Source organism: Oryx dammah, unplaced genomic scaffold (genome assembly GCF_014754425.2).
Source record: "Oryx dammah isolate SB20612 unplaced genomic scaffold, SCBI_Odam_1.1 HiC_scaffold_25, whole genome shotgun sequence".
Classification (NCBI taxonomy): Eukaryota; Metazoa; Chordata; class Mammalia; order Artiodactyla; family Bovidae; genus Oryx; species Oryx dammah.
This window is the reverse complement of record NW_024070209.1, coordinates 37,806,149-37,823,869: the sequence shown is the minus strand read 5'-3', so window position 1 is coordinate 37,823,869 and position 17,721 is coordinate 37,806,149. Positions and strand designations below refer to the sequence as shown.

Here is a 17,721-nt window from a genome sequence, read left to right as displayed (position 1 = left end):
GGCTGACAAGGCAACTCCAAGTACACGTACCATGACTTTTCCACATGGTAATAGCACATTTCAAGGGTCTGTTAGAACGCAGTGCAGTACCAAGGACTTCCAGTATAGTTGATTGACTACTCTTCTAAAAGGAACAAATGAACTATCTGGGAAGCTGATATTTCTTGATTTTGGTGATATTTTTGTTTATCATTTAAAGCAAACCAAACTATTAACAATCTGTCTTGCCAAAACAGATAAGAATCTAGAACTATAAATCTACTGCTGGCCATCAACAAAGACAGTCCTCTTTTGTTACTCAATGTCACTATTTATTTTCCCCACTAGAACTGCTTAGCTTGGGTGAATTCTAGCTGATAATTTCAGAAGGGTGAAAAGCTAACTAGAACTGGGCATCTGTCCCAGATAAATCTGATTCCAGGACTATTAAAGAAGCAGCAAGGGAAATAGAAAGTCTTTGACAAAAATTGTTGATAATTGGCTAAGGACTGGGGAGGGAAACGGAAGACTTGGAGAGCTATGAATGTTACTCTGATGGAGCAGAAAGATGCAAAGGAAGAATCAAGGCCCTAATAATTAACAACCCTCTCTTTAATTCTAAGAAAAATTATGTATATTTATATAATATTTATAAGAAATATATATATATTTATATATAAATATATATATATATACAGTAGAACTTCTACTATCCAGAACTTTTAAGAAATAAGCCTTTCTGGAGACCTAAATTACAGAAGCAAAAGAGAAATGTTTCTTGACTCCAAGATTTCTCTGTTCTGTGTTACCTTGAGCAGATCACTTACCAACCTACATTTCAGTGGCATCCTCCTGCCTCATCCAATAATTGTGGATAATGAGACCAGTATTCTACAGGATTGCTATTAGGATAAAATCAGAGACTTGTAGGTCTTATTTCCTAAACAAATAATAGATGTTTAAATACTATTAAATATTTACCTATTTTTACACCAGTTAGTTTTAGAATTTTAACAAATTTGTATATGAAGTCATATAAAATATTACACATCTTATCCTTAATAGATTTCAGTCAATATAATATAATGCCTTGATTACTCAGGCTATCACTATCAATAGCCATTAATGGATGAAACAGCAATAAAATAGCAATGCCTCAGCACTTGCTGAAATAGATGCCACCTTCCAGGATTGTATTGAAAAATAAGATTAATATCCAAAACAACTATAAGATCTTCACCCAATGAATCTCTTTTCTTCAAAAAGTTTCATAGATTAAGTAGAAAGTGTACTTTGCTAGGAACTAATTTATTATCCTGTCACTATAGAAAAAAAAGAAGGAAAAAAGAAAAGAAAGAAAGGGGGAGGGAGGGAGGGAGGAAAGAAAGCAGCCAGGAGTAAAGAAACTTCTCCTTACAGCAAATATGAATCTTGACCTTTTTCTCCTACTTCTTTCCATTTATGAGATTAAATTAGTATTGTTGGTGAAGACATAATAAGGTTTTAGAGCCACAAAGATCAAGAAATAGCAGCAACTTGAATTTAACCATTACCTTTTCTTTGCTATCAAATAATATTTACAGTGGCCCACTCGGAACTAGTAAAGATCTGGTTATTTTACTCTAAGGATTTATGGTCTGGAATTAAAAAGATGTATTTTGAAAATTCTGAACTAATTAAAAATCTGTGCATATCATTAAGGACAAACAGTCCATTTTACAGACAGAGAAACAGAAAAGGAATTGATGTCATGGCCCTAGATCACAGAGGCAGTGACAGAATAAAAATAATTTAAGTCCCTTATTTCTATTTCAGTGCATTCTCATCAAATACAACATCTAGTGAATGGTGGCTTACTCCAAAGTAGTTCTAAATTATTCCCTTAATGTAAAGCAGCACAAAAAAAGTATAAGTGGTAGTATAGAGCGTTTAAGGTACACAAAATCTTTGCCCATGAAAACACACTGAAGTTAGTCCATGTCGTGGTAAGTTATCAAATTATGGAAAGAACATTGCAAAGATTAAAATGTTGCATAAGAGAGAGAAAGCAGCATGAGTCAGGGGTTTGGGAAATATGAGTCATACTGAAGGGCAGGAGCCAAAACCATAGAGAATGAGGGCCTAAGCAGGGACTTAATGGATGCCACAGACATGTGGACACAGTTGCCTCTACTGACTCTGAGAGAAAACCAAATATGCAGCTCCATAGACTGGGGATCAGCGCGATAAAGAGGCTAGGAGTGAGAGCTGAGCGAAGATCAGCTGGATTATTCAACGCAGTGATGATGCCAAAGTCAGCAAGAGAGGGACCTACAATAGTATAAATCACAAGAAGGGAGAGTGTGGGCACATTTTTGAAAAATGAAGGAATCACCAAATATTGCCATTAGCTATTCTTAATACATTAGAATGATGAAATGTGAGTTGATTTATGTGTCGTGATATTTTAGGAAGCACATTCTATTATTTTGTACTTTGGTAATGTTTACATTAGGCTGTGTCTACAGAGTTCAGAGCTGCTTCCTGTGGTGTTCAATCTAAACTCTAATCACACCTTTGCTCTGTGCTCTGTGCCGTGCTCAGTCGTGTCCAACTCTTTGCAACCCCATGGAATGTAGGCCGCCAGGCTCCTCTGTCCATGGGATTTTCCAGGCAAGAATACTGGAGTGAGTTGCCATTTCCTCCTCCAGGATATCTTCCCAAGCCAGGGATCGAATCCACGTCTCTTGCATCTCCTGCATTGGCAGGTGGATGCTTTACCACTGTACCATCTAGGAAGCCCAATCACACCTTTAAGGCCTTGAATTTTGCTCATGACTTGAGTTACCATTTTATGAGCACCTTTAACCAGGCATTGCACCAAACTCCTCATACACTACCTCCAGCCATGCTGACTCCAGCTGTCTGCCGTTCTTCTCATGCAAACCAATTCTATCTTATCAGCATTTTCTAATGTGATCTCCCTTCTGCCTAGAAATAGCTTCCTATTTCTTTTTCTTTTTAAATTTTTTTCACGTGTTGTTTTATTTATTTTTGGCTGTGCTGGGTCTTCACTGCAGCACAGGCTTCTCTCTAGCTCGAGTGTGTGGGCTTCTCATTGCAGTGGCTTCTTTGTTGTGGAACACAGGAGGGTGTGTGGGCTTCAGAAGTTTGCAGCTTCTGGGCTCTAGAGCACAGGCTCAGCAGTTGTGGCACATGGACTTAGCTGTTCCATGGCATCTGAGATCTTCCCCTGACCAGGGACTGAAACCATGTCTCCAGCATTGGCAGGCAGATTCTTTACCACTGAGCCATGAAAAAAAGCCCCTAACCCCCTATTTCTGCCAATCCACATACCTTACCTTTTTCAAAATGCAGCTCAAAATTCACCTCCTTGGGCCAGCCTTCCACCTCTGATGCTGCCTTTTTCTTCCTAGCTTCTGTATTTCTCTACTCCATTGCTTTATAGCCATTTCCATTTGCTGACATTTTGGTGTGTTTCTTACATTTTACCTTGTTACTCTGTCTTGTAAATGTTTAGTTCGGTGAGATAAAACACTGACCCTACTTGCTTTCAACTATAGGCATCCATTCTTAGCAAACAACCTTGATTGATTCATCCATTATTGAACTATTATATTTTGAAAACCCATCATGTTTCATGCACTCTATAAGGTTCTAGGAATACAGAAAAAAAGTAATACATAGACCTTGTCCTCAAAGAACTTGGTTTCAAGGCCCAAGAACCATGATAACTGTCTACCTAAAGAACCTAGTGAGCTGAACTGTCAAAGATAACTTACAAATAGTTTAAAAACAACACAAAAACTCCTCTCCCCAGAGTACTGTTTCCTAGATTATCAGGGAAACTGTGGCTTACCTGAGTAGTTTCCCATATGAATAAAGAATTGCTTTTGCCAGTAAGGTATTCCCACCACAGAGGACTTTTTTTAACATATCTGGGGAAGCTAGGTCTGCTGGTGAATCTGCACAGAGATGGATATTCTGCTTTGAGTTTCTAGCATAGTAGTATATTTTAGATGCATACAAGTAGAAAAGATAATCATAAAAGAGTGTAACAGTGTAAATTATTTTTGCATGATTTTGTATAGATGTGTGAATAAACAATAACAGGATCTCAAAGAACAACTTTCAAATTAATAAAACCATGTTATTCAAATAAACCAACAAATTTACAGTCTTACTGAAGATAGTTCAGAGAAATCTAGTCTATCTACACATAATTTCAGCATTACATAACTTGCAAAGAGCAAAGGAGATAAATATTCTAAACTCGAGTCAGAAAAGCCATAAATGAAAATGTAGTCTGTTCATTTACTAGCAGATGGCAGCTCAAGGTATAAGATGAAGCATCCATTCAACTCCTTTGGAATAATTTCTTGAAGGGGATTTCATGCGATTGTGTTTTATTGAATTTCAGGGAGTTTTCCCATCTGAAAGAATTAAAACTAAAAGTGAATCCAGGTAAATAGAAAGTATATTAAAAATATCACCAGTCAATCCTAGGTGAGGTAAATCCTGTTTCAGTTTTGTTTGTTATTGACAGAGAAAAGAATATAGTGGCAGTAGAGATGGTGGCATTTTATTTGCTTTTTGGGTTTTTTTAAAATTAAATTTCTTTAATTCACCTAATACTTTTATTAAATTATCCTTCTTAGAAGGTAAACAAACCTGGCTCTTAAAAAAGAACTGGTCCAGGGAGCACGACTTTTATGTATGAAACCTATTTAATGATATATTAATTCCACCGGAAATGTTAGCCTATTTATCAAAGAGAACTGGAAGACAAAAAAAAAAAACCCAGATAGGAAGGAAATCACATCAGGAATGCGATGGGGTGGAGGCAGTTTGCAAAGGGATGTCTCAGAAAGAAAAGCCACAGTCACTGGTGAGGCCTCCTTTAGAAAATGTAGCAGCCAACCCAAGCCCTTGATCTTCTGCCAGCATGTACTGAGGAAACTTGCCACATCTGAATCTCACATTGCTGTATCTCTCAGGGCTGTTATCACTGCAAATGCTGGCAAATGTTCTTGACATAAAACAATAGGAATTCTGCTGTCATTTCTGTATTAGCGAGTCATAAAGCTCTGAAGAAACCCCAATAGACATGTTTTCATCAAGTGCATATGAGAAAATAATAAAAGACACACCAAAAAAAGCAGATAATTTCAAAGAAAGATTGCTGTACCTTTGCATAGTACCTAGAAAGGACAGAGTTGTAATCACTGATTTGAAAATAGCAATAAAAATTTTCAAAACAGACATAAAAATAATAACAAAAATTTTGCCAGAACTTTAAACCCGGATAATAAGAATTATGTAAGTAGATGCTTTTATAGGTTATTATCCAATAAACAGCCAGGCACCCCTCGGGGATTCTTTATCTCCCCTCCCTCTTTCTCTTGGAAAGAATCCCTCTTGTCTTTTCCACACCCAACTAACCAAAGCCGATATCTGAGGACAACTCTCTTATAACCTGAGCTTCCTACATTAATATGCTGGGTAGTGTAAGTGCAGCAATTATGCTTGAAAATAAAGGAAGATGAAAGGCAACACACCTGGGGCTACTCTCTGAGCCTCTTAAAGGGAAGACAGGATTTAGGAATAAATTCTAATTACTGATGGTTCATTTTCAGTACTGATTTTTGGCCCACTATTTCCTCCAAAGCACTTCCATGGGTCTACCACAGTGATGATTCAGACACCCCAAAACCTCTCTCAGTTTTTATGCAAAATCTGTCATCTAGGAATTACAAATTTTAGATATTTTTGAAAGAAGCTTAGAGTCTTCAGTTGTTGAAGAATGCCAATATTTCATAATCTTTTCATCTGTGCTATTTAACCTCATAAATATGAGATTCAAATGAATGCAAAGGTGATGTGGAGAAGTCAGAACTAAATTTCACTTATAAATTATTCCAATATGAGTGCACACACACAAATCCACATCATATTTTTCCCCAGACTTTAAAGGTTTTATTCTGTATTGGGGTAGAGCTGATTAACAATGTTGTGGTAGTTTCAGGTAAACAGTGAAGGGACTCTGCCATGCATATACATGTTGATCTCAAAGTGAACATTTTTTTACTTTTCTAGAACTAAATCTACCTACTCCTTAAGGTACATTTAGTAAATTATTCCAAGATGTGAAATGCTTTGGTAAAATATGTATTTTAAACTACACCAGCCTATCTCTCCTAGAGAAATATGATTAAATTTAATCCCTTTTATTTTGAAATCTGCAATGAAAAGTTTATTCATCCATGTTATGCTAAAGTTTACCAAAAAAAACAGCAACAAGCAATGCATAATATTAAAGCTTGATTTTTACCTAGGTATTAGGCAGATTTTTAGAGATTGGTCACTAGAAATTATTTCAAATGTGATATATTGAGTGGAAAAGCAAGTATCATACAATTTAACATTTTAAAACACCCAAAACAATACCATATATGCTAATGGGTGCATATATGTTCAATGAAAGTATAAAAAAAAAAACTCAAGGAAGGATTCACACCTACCAGGATGGTAGTAGGTGGATGAATAAAGGGATGAGAAGAAGTAAAGCTTTGGTTACACCTCCAATGTTTCATTTCTTAACAAAACAAAGTGAACTGAAGCATGCATGGCAGAATGTTAGCGTTTGTTAAATCTATTAATAAGTGATATACAGTGACATCTATGAAATTACTTTCTGAACATTTGAAATAACTTATCATTTTAAGTATTTCCAATAAAACAGTATTACAGAGTAATGTTTTAAGAATAGAGTGAAAACTTGGTTTCTTTAAGAAAAGTGTGGCAAAAAAGATGGAGGAAATACTAACATCTCCACAGTCGACTCAAACTCTTTCTGTGCTGCGTGTCTTTATCAGACATAGACGAATGCACTGCAGGGACACACAACTGTAGAGCCGATCAAGTGTGCATCAATTTACGAGGTTCCTTCACCTGTCAATGCCCTCCCGGGTATCAGAAGCGAGGAGAGCAGTGTGTAGGTAAGTACAACAGTGCAGTGAGCCAAATCCTGTCTGGAGCATCTTAATTGTTTAATACTCAGGCCTTCAAATCAAAGCACTTATCTTTATTTGCAGAATGATAATGCTTATTCTTTCATTGACTACCAACCCATTTTCCATATTAATGAGAAAAAAACAACTTTATACGTTAAGCATATTCCGGATATCAAAGTGTCAGTTATGTCTTAGACTAAGCAAAAACAGAAATTTAGGGTATGAGTGAGACCACAAAAGCAAAGAGGAAAATCATTTAAATTAGTTATTTGGTGTCCTAGCTCTAAAACACTGATGCTATGGGCTTCATTCACTAGGTTTTAGTATAACAGCTTACAGAGCAAATGTGTGCTGTGTGTATGCTCAGTCACTCAGTCATGTCCAACTCTTTGTGGCCCCACAGACTGTAGCCCACCAGGCTCCTCTGTCCATGGAATTTTCCAAGCAGGAATACTGGAGCTGGTTGCCATTTCCTACTCCAGGGGATCTTCCCAACACAGGGATGGAACCTGCATCTCTTGCATCTCCTTTATTGGCAGGTGGATTCTTTACCACTGAGTCACCTGGGAAGCTCTATAGAGTGAATTAGTAAGGTTCAAATCCCAGCTCCATCCCTAACTCACTTTGAGTTACTTAAATCCTCTGTGTCTCACTTCTTTCCTTTGTACTGTGGAAATGAAACCAGCCCCTATCTCAAGAGCTCATGTGCAGGAATGCTTAGAATGGTGCCTGGTCCTGGGTTGAATAGTTGTGTACCATCATTATGTAATGAGTTAACAGACTTGTACTAAGCATTCTTTATGTTACAAGTGGCTCCAGTACTAGAACCGCAATACCTGAGCCCTCCTTGAGAGCTCTAGTTGAGCTCTCTGAGGGCAGGGGCCAGGTCTGGTTTGTGTCATTGTTGTCTCCCCAGTCCCCGAAATCTGCCAGCCAAGTAGATGCTCAGTGCATGCATTTTGAATGACTGGAAGAACACAATATGGGGAGGCTGGCAAATAAGAAGTCAACTCAAGTGTTCTGAGTGCAATGTTGAGGCCCAGCACTAGGATGAAACTCTGTAACTGATTCCCTTTGTCCACTGACTTACATAATTCCTTGTACCATTAAATCAATGAAGAGTTCTTATTTTCTCATAGCAACAGAGGATAAAAATCTCTGGGGACAGGCAACGCCACATTCAGTTTTCACCAATGAATGTAAGCTGTTGTTGTCAGAGTGTCCACTCTGAACTCTCATAGGCCCTGGCCCTGCTCTCTCTGCCATGAGGCTCTGCTAGGTGCTGGGGCTAGTTAGTCCAGTCTCTGATGAAGCACCAGGAATTTGCAGTGACTGAAGCTGTGATTTAGGAGAAAATTGTTTGGAAAAAGTCATAGGTACCAAAGTTTTGCCCGTTGTATTAGGAAAATAAACAACTGAGGGTATAATAAGTATAGAAAAAGAACAAACCCAGCCTACTATGGGAAGAATCAAAGCAAATGGACCATATGGTTAGAGCTCTTTATAAGATGGTAGGAGATGTCCGTAAATTCAGATCTAATCATGTGACTCCCTGCTGTTCCCCTCACCCGCAGAATCAACACTGCATTCCTCAACAGCATATAAGGTCTTCCTCATCTTATCCTCGCCCAACTCTGTTGTAACAGCACCCTTCTCCTGCCAAAATAATTATACTTTAGCTTTGTCCCACAAGTTATAGTTCCCCAGTACATCACACAGTGTCACACTTTGCTACCTCTTTATAAGCTTTCAGTACCAGAGACATGCACTTCTGACAAACTCCTATTCAATCTTAAATTCCAGGTCAAGGTCACTTCCTCTGGGAAGTGTTCCATGATCTCCCCAAATATAGTCACTCCCTCCTCTATGCCAGTAATTCTCAAACTTTGATGGATTCTTTTTGTAAATTTCTAGCCTGTTATAGATCAGTATTTCTGCAGCGTACAATAGGAATGTTGCAGTAATACCAAATTGCTATTCCTAAATACATGCTTCCAATTTCTATATTTATTCATTGTGGACTGGTCCAAATAGACCAGCAGTTGTCAGCAAGTCATGTGGAATGGTGCTCCCTCTATCTCTTGTACACTTTTCTATTTTTAATCTTATAATTCCATACAATAATTTGTTTTCATGCCTGTTTTCCATACAAGATGGAGTAGAATATACATATGATCATCATCATATGTTTAGCAGTGTAAACCTACATTGCTAACCACAATGCTAACAAATAACAAGGGTTCAATGAATGTTTACTTGTTAAAAAGACATGCACCATTTATTCATCAAATATTTATTGAGGGCTTACTGTGTGCCAGGTGCTGGACCACTGTGGTAAACAAATAGATTTTACAGAATCACAGCCCTCGTGGAGCTATTAGAAAGTACCAATTACATAACTTAGCTATTGATATTGTCACCTGGCTATGATACTAGGTACTAGGAAGAACTGTGCCACAACAGCTATTAATTAGTATGAACTTTCCATTCATTCAACTAATGTTTATTGAGCACCTACCGTGCCAGACCCTATTCTAGGTATTAAGCACACAACAGACAAAAAATACTTTATCTCTACCTCAAGGGGAGAAAATGGATATTATTTGCCATGCATTATAGTGAGGAAGACAGACAAGAAGTAAATAAACACATAACACAATGGCAGGGAGTGTCACTGGCTACAAAGAAATATAAAGCAGGACTAGGGGTAAATGGAGTAGAAGTTATTTTATATGGATGGACAAAAATGGCCTCCCTGACATGACATCTGATCAGACAGCTAAATAAATTAGGAGGGAAGCTATGTGAACATTGTTATTGTTTATTTAATATTCAAGTTAAATCACATATATTTTCAGCTTATTCATAATAGCTTCCATTTGTTTTTACCTATTTTGTGCAAGGAAGTTCGCCTGTATCATCTCATGTTATCCTCCCAACAACCCTACCACATTGTTGTATTATTACTCACAAAAGAGGAAGTGGAAGTTCTGAGAGGTTAAGACCAAGCTAGTAAATGCCGGAACAAAGAATTAAACTCAGGTTACCTCATGGTACACTACCTACTTAAGCACACTGCCTCCCACACTTGTAGTTATTAAAATACCAGAAGAGTTCAGCATAAAGTTATGTTTTGTTTTCATTTTTCCCATAAGATAGTATCATTGCATTGACAGTATATAACTATTATTTTAAATTACACATGCCATATTTGAGTTGTCACAAAGTGTACAGTTGTAAATTAATGAAATTTTATTATGCTTCTAAAACATTAATTCTATTCTGCAAATTCTCAATTGAGCATTTTATAGTTGGAAATATTTATATGAGAAGGACACAGGCTGGAACACTTGATCAGTGTGTCAGAAGGGCACTCTCAAAAAGTAACTTGTTTAGTAACCCATTCCTTCCACAGCATTCTTTCACTTGATTCTCACAGAAACTTCATAAGATACACATAGCAAGCATTACTGTCTACATTATATGGAAGAAAAAATGAACCACTGAACATTTGAGTGACTTCACCAACGTCACCCGCTAAGCAACAGCCTCCTTTCTTACTTTTATACTATACCTCAATTCCGTAGTTCTTTTCTACTTCTTTAATTATAAATAAGTTTTTATATTCCCAGCCTTACATTTTCACTTATATGTGAAATAGTCTTAATTACTTCTCCCTCTTTAAATCTCAACCCATCCAGCCAGGTTTATGAAGTCTTTGTTCTTAACATTTCATTTAGCTACAGAGAGCGTACAAAAGTATATTTAAAGCACAGATACCCTAGTTTTTTAAAAAGAAAAATAATTACTTTTAAAATGAGGTCTCCAGGTTTTCTAGATAATGCTCTGCTGAGAACTTGAGATTAAACAGATCAATAATAGTAATTTGGATAGTCGGTAATTTGGTTCTCTTTGCGTGTATGCTTAATAACCTAGATGTAGACGAATGCACCATCCCTCCATATTGCCACCAAAGATGTGTGAACACACCAGGATCATTTTATTGCCAGTGCAATCCTGGGTTTCAGTTGGCAGCAAACAACTATACCTGTGTAGGTAAGTCTTCTGGAAACAGCCAACCAATTTCTGTCTTCCCAGCAGTATCTCCAGTTTTCTATATTCATGGTTTCCATCAACTTCCCCATAGCTGAAAAGACAATAACCAATCTGGTTTTTAAAAACACATCAAGATGTAAATGGAAAAAATTTTTAACTTTGGTTTTAGTTCTCCTCTGTGACAGTATCAAAAAAAGGTTTTAACTATAGATCAATTGATATACACACACCAGTTAGTCAACAGTGTGTGATACAAACACTGAAGGTGCCAAAGAGGTTACTACAAGTTCAGATACATAAACTTTCTGCTGAGAGTGCATCTGATTTTCACATGCTTCTTCTACCCTTTCAGAATGCAATGTCATGGCACACAATTTTAAGATTGGCATGACATGGAAAAAATCTAGTGCAGGAAAAATGCCTTTTCACAATATTTTCAGTGCCTTAGAGCATTGCAAAACTCTGTATGGGTCTCAAAGGCTTATGTTATAATTGTAATGGAATTTAACAGGACCCATTTAAAAAGTAATAAATAGCACAGATAAATCTTCACTACAGCATGCTGAGAGACCGTATCAGTATGTGTCTTATATCAATTATTTATAGACTTGGCATTTTGCATTTGAACAATAAAAGAAAATAGATATTGGAATGTATATTTATTAGAATCATTAAATTCTTTTGGAAAGATTCATCAAACACCAAACTAACTGCCATTCCCAGGAAAAAAAATATTCTGGTATTTCTGAAAGTACATGACAGATGTTTGAAGTTGTTCCAGTAAATATGAGACCTGAATGGATGTTCTCCAGTGAGCTTCTGCAAGGCAAAGAATCCAGCTAGGGAATTACTCACTTATCATCAGATGACATAGGTACAAAAGAGCAAGACTATGTTTAAAGACATAAATATATAAGTGTGTATGACCTTGCCTTTCAGATATAAATGAATGTGATGCCAGCAATCAATGTGCTCAGCAATGTTACAACATTCTTGGTTCATTCATCTGTCAGTGTAATCAAGGATATGAGCTAAGCAGTGACAGACTCAACTGTGAAGGTAAAATATTATCCAAATAATTGGTAGTAATAGCACAGTTCCTGTCTTTGCTGTTGCTTTATCCGAGTATATACCTGTTTAAGAAAGCAAATTTTTATTATGTTCTAAAATCCAGTTAACTTAGTTCACTTTTAATACTGTCTTTTTAGTATGTTATCAAAAGAAAGAAGAAAAAATAATTTAAATACTAGATGTAGGCTGGATCTGATAATTAGCAAGGGTACTCTAGTATCTTGCTTCTCAAGTGTGATGGGCCAGCAGAACTGGCACCTCCTAGGGGCCTGTGAAATTGTAGACTCTCACGCTCCAGCCCAGACCTACTGAATCAAATTCTGTGTCTAATGAGAATTCCAGGGGACCAGTGGCATATTTAAGTTCAAAAGTAGCTGATTGCATGTCAGGAACACTAGAATAGAAACCAAAAGATCTGGCCTCTAGGCATCCCTGCCACTGCGTGCTCAGGGCACATTTCGTAAGGTGCTTTCGTTTCACTCTCCACATGATCAAGAAGAGGGCCATTTAACTAGAGGCATCACCTTCAGAGTTCACTGCACATGCTCGCTCCACTGTGTATTTCAAATGGCCTAAGACATACTGAGGGATGCCATTGACACTTCACGCTCTTGACTTCCTCACAAACTGTCCCAGCTTTACTTGGGGCCACAAAGATCACACCCTACACAGAGAGGCCTCCCATCATGCCACTGCGCTCAAAACCAAAAGGGGCTGGCCCTGGACGGCTGCCTCTGCCCTTCTGAGCAAACTATAAGAACAGCACCATTGAGAAATGCAAAGCCTTCTGCCAGGGCATCAACCTCTAGAAGCTAGCATAGGGATGGAACTTGGAGTTCAAAACTTAGATGAACTTGGAAGCAGAGCCACCCAATTTCTGAGAAGGCAAATATGAATCTGCATCAAGGGTGGGTCTGCCAAGCATAACACGAGGATCATCAACCACAAACCACTTCTTTCAGTCTGCTCAGCTAGGATGGTTAGTTCCAGGATTTGCCAAAGTGTCAGCAGTAATTGAGTAAAACTGATGGTAAGAAAATTCTCTGCTCTGTGAAGTTCCATGAGAAAAAGCTGATATTGTTAGAACTTGCATTTGAGCCTCCTATAAAGTATTACATTTCTGTTTCAGAGATTGCAATGTTTCAAAAAAAAATACCAAAATAATGACATGTAAGTATTCAACTCTATGTTGTTGCTTTTATCTGGTTCAACAGACATTGATGAATGCAGAACCTCGAGTTACTTGTGTCAATATCAGTGTGTCAATGAACCTGGGAAATTCTCATGTATGTGCCCCCAAGGATACCAAGTGGTGAGAGGTAGAACATGTCAGGGTAAGTTTATTGTTTTCAGATCTGTTAAGTTTTAACCAAGAAAAGCAGGGAGGAAGTATTGGAATCTCTACCACAGACTCTCGTTTTTTACAATTTGAGCTCTTTTTTCCCCTGTTGATCATGAGACATGCACACCTCATAAAAAGGATATTCAGCGTTTTCTTTCTTTGAAATTTAAAGTAATTATTTTTTTCTTAAAATAGAAATAATTTTAATAAAATATTAATGCCTTCTAAATAGCCTACATAATTCCTATGATATACATCTTCTAATCATCCAGCAAAAATTATTCAATTATTAGAATATTTTGCCATGAATTTCAGTATAGAACATAAGCTTAATGTGTGGTTAGGTGTACCTCAAAAAGACCTCAATACTCTAAAACACTAGGATTATAAACTGGATAGTAATAAGTGTTGACAAAGTCAGCATCATGTGTATTAAATGTGCCTGAACTCTTCAGTTAAAAAAAAACAACTATTAATCCAAAAATAGCTAATGTCTTTCAATCCAGTTTTAAATATTCAGGTGATCTTCATAGTGACATATAGGTAGAAAAGATACAGCTCCCTACATAGGATGATTTCAGAATTTCTCTGAGAGATTTGAAAATCCTGGATAAATTGGTACAAATACATGTTTATATAAATAAGTGAAAAAAATGACTGAATTTGAAGACACAAAATCTGTTGAAGACCCAGCATATGACATTCTATCTATACAGTTTTAACAAACTATCAGACTTCTCTGAACCTGAACTTTCTCATTTGAAAAAGGGAGTTGAGGGAATGAAATGGAATAATACACAGAAAAACTATAAACTATAAAGCCTGGAAAATTCAAGGTGTTTTTATGAAATTTACCTAGAAATATTAATTAATTACCAGTAGCAAATTTTTTCTAGAAGGACAGTAAAATTTTGTTAAGAAAAGAAAATATCTAGGAAAGGAGGCAGGATTCTGAGTCTGTATCATGATTTTGCAGGGAAATATTAACTCACAGGAACATCTATTACCTGATACTTTATAGCATGCATGTGATTATTCAGCTAGAATCTAACCACAAAACATGAGCATAATCAGAATGTAGTTCATTACACAAGTAACATCTTTCTACCCCTTTCAGGGTTACTAGAGACTCTGTAATGTTAATTGTGGAAAAACGTTGCATTCCAAAAGTTTTATTTTCTGAACTCTAATTGAGACTTTTAACATGAATATTACATGCAGGAAAATGTTAGCCAGAGGATTATCTTAACCAATTTCTCTGGAGCCCTTCAAACAAATATCTATGTGTTTTTCTAATCATAAATAGACTTGATACCCAGCAAAACACAGAAACAAGTTAACATTCAGTTACCTGCCTACTTTGTGGAAACATTTATATCTGTTAGGATGAAAGGTGAAATGCAGTGGAATTGCAAATAAGGGATTCATCAGTGTTATATCTTGAAGAATATTTGTTAAACTAAAACATTTTTTGTGAAAGAGACCATTCTTTTAAGGTATAAAACAATTGGTTTACCCCACTGAAAGCATCCCTTCCCAACAGTCCACAGGTTAAATTAATACCAAAAGAGTTTCGATTCTCACCTTCCCCTAAAAAGTTTATTTGGGGGATGAAATAACTGTTCTCATTTCCACAGTCTTGCAAAAATGAAAATTCTCTGTGTATGTGCTGGTTGGTGTGGGGAGGGGAAAGGGACAACGGTGAGGAAGAGAAACAGAGAGAGAGAATACTCAGATACACAGACACACTCATGAAATATTTTAATACTATTCATCATTTCTGAAAAACCCTCCAAAATGATTAAGGAGCTGATTATGCTAGGCTGTAAATTACTGGAAGTAATAAATTAAATTATTACATAAAGTTTCCTTTTGCCGCTTTTGAACTCCATATAACAAACCAGTCCTGTAGCTAAACAGCATCTTTATTTTTCAAAAAAGTAAAAAATATTGAAAGGACAAGTCAGCTGTGATTTCTTCTGAGGAATCTAAGGTCTTTCTTTAGCCATAGCCAGTCCAAAAGAAGATACTTTTTGTAACTGACTCTTGGAAACTGCATGGCTTTTCCAGTCTCCTCTTGGGTTCCAGAGAGCTCTTGCCAATTTGGAACCTAAAAAAAAATTTTTTTCTCCAAAGACAAAGAATGGAATTATTCTCATTTAGAGGATGCAGTACCTTGTGGTGGAAAGATGCCTGTCACTGTCTGTATACACTTGAGTCAGCCACTTAACCCTTACTTGTTTTTCCTTCATGCCAAATAGAGATAACTTTCTCACTATCTCCACATGTTGTGTGAAGAGTAACTTAGTTCAGTTTCAGTCAGTCAGTCAGTTCAGTCATTCAGTCGTGTCCAACTCTTGGCAACCCCATGAGCCGCAGCATGCCAGGCCTCCCTGTCCATCACCAACTCCCTGAGTTTACCGAAATTCATGTCCATTGAGTCGGTGATGCCATCCAATCATCTCATCCTCTGTCATCCCCTTCTCCTCCTGCCCTCAATCTTTCCCAGCATCAGGGTCTTTTCAAATGAGTCAGCTCTTCACATCAGGTGGCCAAAATATTGGAGTTTCAGCTTCAACATCAGTCCTTCCAGTGAACACCCAGGACTGATCTCCTTTAGGATAGACTGGTTGGATCTCCTTGCAGTCCAAGGGACTCTGAAGAATCTTCACCAACACCACAGTTCAAAAGCATCAATTCTTTGGTGCTCAGCTTTCTTTATAGTCCAATTCTCACATTCAGTTTAATATTTGCTAAAATCCAGGTGCCTCCAGTGCATTCATGCTATGTGATAAAGGGATAAAAAGATGTGCACAATGGCGCTTACCCTCCAGGAGTTTACAAGCTAATAGAAGGATTAAAACAAACATGCAGATTTCAATAATGCAAAGCAGAAACCAATAAAGGCCCCAAATGAGCAAAAATGAGATATAAGAATTCAGAGGGAAGAAAGAGATCACATCCCAGCAGCTAGGCCATGACTGCCTTGTTAACAAGAATTCAGTAAATTATTTATGGAATAAGTAAATTAATGAATGAAAATATCTGATTGTGTGGAAGGAATAATTCAGAAAAGACTTATATCAGATAAAATCTTATCACTATTCAAATGTAAAGGGAAGCACACATAAGGATATGCATATTAATATAATTTTTGTCATTATTGTAAATGTAATGGTTCTCTGGAGAAACTTCTCTCAGATGTCATCTGGGAACTCTTGATTCCCAAGTCTAAACTCAGTCTTTGTCCAGCCTGACCTTTCCACAACCCTCCTTCCTGAGACTCTCTCCTGTTCTGACCTCCTTGAACTGCATTTTCTTGGGTTGCTTCTCACTGCTGACTGCCCTTTCCTTAATTCCTCTTCTTCCCCATGATCTTTAAATAGCCACATTCTATGGGCTTCCCTGGTTGCTCAGCTGCCTGCAATGCAGGAGACCCCGGTTAGATTTCCAATTCAAGAAGATCTGCTGGAGAAGGGATAGGCTACCCACTCCAGTATTCTTGGGCTTCCCTGGTGGCTCAGCTGGAAAAGAATCTGCCCACAATGTGGGAGACCTGGGTTCAATCCCTGAGTTGGGGAGATCCCCTGGAGAAGGGAATGGCTACCCACTCCAGTATTCTGGCCTGGAGAATTCCATGGATTGTATAGTCCATGGGGTTGCAAAGAGTCAGACACGACCAAGCGACTTTCACTTTCACATGCTGGAATGCTTCATAGCTTCATTTCTTTTCCTGTAAACAGCTTCTTAAGGACAGTGTAACCCACTCTCAGAGCACCAACTATCCAGCAGCATGCTACAACTTACTGAAACCACATTCTAGCTTTTCCCTCTCTTCAAGCTCCTGAGCCTGACAATAAACTTCCATCTCCAGAGTTTTTGTTTGCTGCTTTCTTACCCTGGAAGGCCCTCCCCACCTCCATGATAAAAATCCTATCTAACCACCACCTTTTCTAGGCCAAGTTGAGAGGGCTCCTCCTTCCTTCAGCATTCGCTAATCCCCCAAGAAGTGGTGTCTTTCACTTTTATTTAAGCAAAGTCAGTGGCCTAGCATTTGGCTTTGAATTCAACAGATGAATAATAGATGCTTGATAAAATACAATGAAATGACACATATTAATCAGTTGAGAATGGTTTCACTACATCTGCAGTGAAATGAATTGAGGTCCCACCAAGTTTTAGGTCTAAAATCAAATTAAACAGCCCAGATTCTCATATACTTCCTTCTGGTGGCAAACTGGCATCTGCCACTTAGGCAAT

At 37.5% G+C, this 17,721-nt stretch overlaps 1 protein-coding gene across 7 annotated transcripts in view; it reads left to right on the top strand.

Annotated features, from left to right (window-relative positions):
- Positions 1–17,721, top strand: part of EFEMP1 (EGF containing fibulin extracellular matrix protein 1) — a 70,386-nt gene that overhangs the window by 45,811 nt on the left and 6,854 nt on the right. For 4 of the 7 annotated variants that reach the window (XM_040224866.1, XM_040224867.1, XM_040224868.1 and 1 more), the window contains exons 5-8: positions 6,855–6,977; positions 10,929–11,048; positions 11,988–12,107; positions 13,334–13,453. In XM_040224866.1, the coding sequence (XP_040080800.1) occupies positions 6,855–6,977; positions 10,929–11,048; positions 11,988–12,107; positions 13,334–13,453 (483 nt within the window). The remainder of the gene's footprint in view (positions 1–6,854; positions 6,978–10,928; positions 11,049–11,987; positions 12,108–13,333; positions 13,454–17,721) is intronic. The other 3 variants (XM_040224870.1, XM_040224872.1, XM_040224871.1) reach the window with 1 other exon arrangement.